The sequence below is a fragment of the Limulus polyphemus genome, unplaced genomic scaffold, assembly GCF_000517525.1.
Source record: "Limulus polyphemus unplaced genomic scaffold, Limulus_polyphemus-2.1.2 Scaffold3202, whole genome shotgun sequence".
In the NCBI taxonomy this organism is placed as follows: domain Eukaryota; kingdom Metazoa; phylum Arthropoda; class Merostomata; order Xiphosura; family Limulidae; genus Limulus; species Limulus polyphemus.
The window spans coordinates 52067-57826 of NW_013668812.1; the positions used below are offsets into that span (position 1 = coordinate 52067).

Sequence of the window (5760 nt, forward strand, 5' to 3'; positions counted from 1 at the left end):
TATTTAACTGTATAGACTATGCATTTTCTAAATATAAATTTAATCTAAACAAACATTGATATAATAACAAATTTGTTTCACACCTTAGTGGTTGATATAAGCTCTCACCACAGAATTATCGGAATGGATCATGACCAGATGATTCCTGGCAAGATCAAGAAAATGATCCAAAGCACGATGTATGGCCAGAAGCTCCAGGATCTTGATATGGTAAGACCTCTCAGTCAGAGACCACTGACCTGAAACTTCCTGCTGAATGACCCACACCCCCAGCTGTGGAGGGAAGCTTCCATGAAGTAGAACTCTTGTTGATGTGTAGGCCTTGTCTAACCACCAGTGCAGATCATTGACAAGAGAAGGAGGAAGGGAAATAGGAAGGTATCCTGCACAAGGTTCCATTGGTTGTGCAGAGTCCACTGAAAAGACCTCATATGCATTTGACCCAAGGTGATAAGGATTTCCACAGAAGACCAAATCCCTAAAACCAATAGCACCTTACTAGCAGTAATGGAAAGAACAGTGATGACATGGAGAACTGAAAACTCAATCAAATAGAGTCGTAGCGGAGAAGGTTGGGCCTAACTGAGATTAGTGTTGAAAAAGACACCCAAGTGGACAAGATATTGGGTAGGTGTAAGAAATGACTTTTCCAACTTGATTAACCAACCCACACAAGAAGCTTTCAAGGGAAACAGATGAGTTTGATGGGCAGACTCCCATTCAGAATAAGCTAACAGAAATCAGTCGTCCATGTAATGGTGTAAGCACAACCACCAGGAATGCATGTGTTGAGCAAAAGCCTTGACCACTCGACAAAAGACATACGGGGCCAAAGCAAGCTCCGAAGGGTGGAGCACAAAATTGATACACTACCCCATGATGAAAAAAACAAAGATAGTGCCTCGACAGATGAGATATAGGAATATGCAGATAAGCAATAGAAATGTCAACCTTGCTCATCCATAGACCTGGAGAAAAAGCCCACCTGAGAAAAGACTTCATGGTAAAATGAGGCAGGACCAAAAATTGATTGAGGGGGGGACAGATCGATCACAGGCTGCCAGTCCCTGCTTTTCTTGGGTACCACAAACAGCCTGAAATAAAAACCTGGAGAAGGATGAGGTACAGGTTCAATGGCTTTCTGTAAATGAATATTCTGTACTGCCTCATACAGATATTAACTGGTGGTAGGATCTGGAAGCAACAGAAATGATATGGGTACCCAAGACAATAGAGGAGGAGGAAAGGAAGTGGATGACAAGTATCTTGGATAATATACAATAATTCATAGATCTTTGGTAAAATTGCACAATAGGAGAACAAAATCAGTGAAGTCACTGGTACTGTTGGCAATATGTCCATCTTTGTCAAATAATACAATGAGTGGAGAAACCCTGAGAGGTAGGAACTAGTAAAGGGAAACAGTAATATGGGATTCTCTAGGCTCAGAATGAGACAAACGATCAACCAAAGATGAAAAGGTTGATTGCTGTCTAACAGATTCAATACAGGATTCTAAAGCCTCATTAATAAATCAGAAAACAGACTCTTGGAGAAAATGAGCCATATGTAGGTCCCAAAGATAAGTAGATGGTAAATAAACTTGGGACAATACAATATCTCTCCAAAGAAGATTCCAACAACCGAGAAACAATGTGTGTAAAGAAAGGGCTGAAGAAGACAAATGTGTCAATGTGGAAGTTATCAGGGAGAGGGTATTCCTCGAAAAACCTTCAGAATCTCAGTGGAGTGCCTCAGAAAGGAGGTGGATGGTGGACAAGTACCATAGGAGAGTTGATAGGGTAAGGCAAAGGTGGGAAAACTGGGCATGGGATAAACGAATGGGATGATCAGGGTTTACCCCCCTACACAGGCAAAAGTGATACCAAATGTTAAGAATCAAGAAACAGAAATTCAGCCTGATGGGAGCTAAAGCAATCTGCTCTGAAGCCCATGGAGGGCAAGGCATACTAGCACCCTCTCGCATCTGAGATATAAAATACTCTGCGTGAACCCTAATATCTGGGGAAGGGGGAAACACAAAATACTGAGAGGAGGGTGTATCATGTAACATGGAAGGAAGAGGATTATAAGATATTGGTGAAAGCGATAAAATAAAATAAATCTTTTTATAAGTAAATTGCAAAAACACAGATGACTACACACTGCTAATTTAAGTACAAAATGCAATCAGTATATATTTATTTTGGACATGTTCCAACTACCCACTATAAAACTTACTGTGCATGACTTCTAACATAATCAGGTGTAGCTGTCAAATACTGAGCACCAAGATCAGCAATACAGGAAGGACTGGTAGGACTGCGACTTGTGCTCATTCGCCCACCTAAAAGATTTTACAAATTTTTCTATAATAGTATCTTTCAGGTCTCATTTTAAAACGAACAAATTATTGGAGATACTGTATTGTTCAAAATGGAAAGGTGACTGTTTAGAAATTGCAATTGAGGGTTAGTATAACAACACTGGTTTCAGATGATAATTATAAGCTCAAGTGCACATTAAGGCTGATCCATTAAGGAAGAAAGATCTTTGACATGCTCACAAACTATTATTAAAAGTTTTTTTTTTAATACTGGCATATCTTCACACCAATAGGTAACACACAGATCAGTAACAGACATTACCAAAGTTATAAAAGAACTTAACCTCTATGGTACTCCTTATCTTCTGATAAAAAGGTAACACATCAAACAACAGTATTTACTTATTTTACATTTGTAAAAAAGTTAAATCCACTTAAAGAAGGGAACTATTGATCTACAAAATGTAAGGAAAATAATTGTAATTGTTGCAATTATTTATAGATTGGTGTATTTTAAATGTGTTATGACCATCTTGTTTTTCTAGATACAAAAACATAAGAACAGGGTAATAAAAGAGTATCTGATCCACTAGATATCCTCACCCCTAAAGATATTCAACGCAACCAAATACATACTTTCACAGTCATGTGTTAAATTAACAATAAAAAAAACTGCTCAAATACTTCCACAAGTTTAAAACTCAAACCAGAATATAATTTTGTTTAAAAAAAAAAGTATTTATTGTTGCTACCAAAGTTAACCTTTATTTATCTACTTTGTAATAATTCATCATTACAACTGATTTTCTTGTTGTCAAGAGAAGTATTTCTTTATTATTAAGATTTTTAGAACCTTTTAAACATTTTCTGCTAGAATGACTTGGATCTCTTAATATTTGTTGGATAACATTACTTACCCGATAAGGTAGTATATAGTTGTTTTAAATGTGCTAAAACTAAAATGATAATAAGGGGTTAAATATGCTATTATTAATGTCTTACCTCCTTAGCCCATTATCTTTTTTTTCTCTCACTTTCTCTTGCATTATATTAAGATTTCTTTTAATTAGATCTAAATTTGAAATAATCTAATGGTTCTTTATTTTTAGACTAAATTACATTTCCTTGGATAGTCAGCATGGTTTCACAAGAGAAACGTCTTGCCTTACTAACCTTTTGATATTCTTTGAAGAGGTTACTGCTTAAATAGATGAGGGCATGAATATGGATTTGGCATACCTGAGTTTGCAGAAAGCATTTGACAGGGTGCCACATAAAAGTATTGCTAAAACTTCTCTCTGTAGGGATGGGGGAATAGTTTGGCTCATTGGATAAAAAACAGGCTAGACAGAAGAAAGCAGAGGGTTGTTATTAAGAGTTCAGTCAAACTGGATTAATACCACAAGTAGGGTACCTCATGGCTATGTGTTAAGACCTTTAATATTTTTTTATTTAAATCGATGATTTAGATGAATGAACAGTCAATAGATTATTTAAGTTTGCTGATGAAGTTTTGGGTGTTGCTGGCTGTGAGGAGAATGCTACTGCTTTACAAAAGAATTTAGATTATTTGGTAAGTTGAGCAAATAAATGGTAGATGACTTTTAATTACAATAAATGCAAGTTAATGCCTAAGGAATATCACAGTTTGAATTATGGGTATTATTTTGATGGGAATAACCTTAACAGTGTTATTGGAAGCAAAAAATATTGATGTTCTGGTTCATCAGTCTCTAAAACCATCCAAGCAATGTGCTGTTGCTAGTGGCAGGACAAATAGGAGTTAGGTTGTATGTACAGAAATGCTGAATACAGGTCTAAAAAGGTTATAATATCATTTTATAGATCATTGGTTCGGCAATATTTGGAGAACTTAGTTTAGTCTTGGTCTGCTCACCATAGAAGGGACACCGAATTATTGAAAAGGATGATAACTGTGATGGAAAGGATAGGTTAAATTGTTTTCTCTTGGAAAAAGAAAAGCTAAAAGGGATCTTATTAACTTTTTTAACCTCGGCTCGGTCCCTGGGACTGATCTTGTAGCCATTTAGTGCTTGTTATAGTTTTCATGCTATAACTTTTAAATTAGTAAGTGAATGTTAACAAAATTTGGCCATTTATCAGTAAACATTCTAATGCTTTCATATGCAAAATATCTAATTTTTTTATTTATTAAGTCTTAAGGTTTGTAAAGCAATGTTTTTCTCATGCCTCTTTTCTTTTCACATGTTGCCTATCTACTATGTAAAGTAATTTTCATTTTAAGATTAAAAATACTTTTATGCATAATAAAATTTTGAAATTTCCCATGCAAAATCTTTATAATGTCTGGATAGTTATCAAACATTTCTTAAGAAAAAACTTTATATTTTATTTCTTATTTTCAGTAATTACTCTCTTCACGTGTTCGGTAAATTTGACCGATCTCACAACCACCATAAAAAATTAGGAAATAAACATAAATTATGCCTCTTTCATTCTAGAATGAACACAAATTACAACATGAAAACATATATGTTTAGATGAAATAGCTTAAATCTCATAACATTATACATTTGTATATATTTATTATTTTTATTATATTGACCTTTCACCTGTGCCTGGCTAACAATACAGAAGTTACAATGACACAGCTCACGTGCACTCATGTTACCCTATCAAATAACATAAAGGTGACCTTTGTTCTGTACATAGTAACTTGTCTTGTCTGTGTTTTAGTCGATTAGTATTTTGTAAAATACAGTTACATTTCAATTATTATATATTAGTATGTATATAGATTATTGCTATTTTGAAATAAGTTCTTAAAATTATTTGTCACAAAACACATAACAGTAGATAAAGAAGTAAAGCAAACAATTACCCCTTCTAGTTATGACCTTTTTACTCTGTAGCTGCTTGACATAGGCTGCTAAGCCTTTAAAAATTTTGCAAGTGGAGGATATGAAACAAAATTTTTTTTAAAGTTTTATATATACTTTTGAATAACTAAAAATTTATAAATTACTACATCAATACCATATAATTCAACTATAATTTATCAAGTTTAGTAACTAAGCTGTATTTAGGTCTAAAAAAATATCAAATTTCGAGCAGACTAAAGACAACCTACCTCATCGAATCTTGAATCAAAAGAAAGATATGGCAGAAGGAACGTCAGAAAGGCTGAGAAACCACTAGAAGGACATTCTGAGCTTCCAATTGGTTATTCATGTCATATATAGAAGTAAGTGTATATATAAGGGAATGTTTCCAAAATTGGAAAGAGGTGAGCGGGGTGCCACTGTATGTGATTTATTACATGAGCAATATCTTAGCAAATAGAAAGGATAAGACCTTCTTATTTTATATTCTAGCTTATCAACATCAGTAATTTGAGTTTCTAATTCATATAAAACTATAAACTTTGTATTTTGATTTCAAAAACATCTAAT

The 5760-nt window shown here is 34.2% G+C and overlaps 1 protein-coding gene across 4 annotated transcripts in view; it reads right to left on the bottom strand.

Moving 5' to 3' along the window:
- LOC106468880 (renalase-like) overlaps positions 1–5760 on the bottom strand; it is a 34382-nt gene that overhangs the window by 24852 nt on the left and 3770 nt on the right. For all 4 annotated transcript variants that reach the window (XM_022397242.1, XM_022397241.1, XM_022397243.1 and 1 more), the window contains one exon: positions 2242–2347. In XM_022397242.1, the coding sequence (XP_022252950.1) occupies positions 2242–2347 (106 nt within the window). The remainder of the gene's footprint in view (positions 1–2241; positions 2348–5760) is intronic.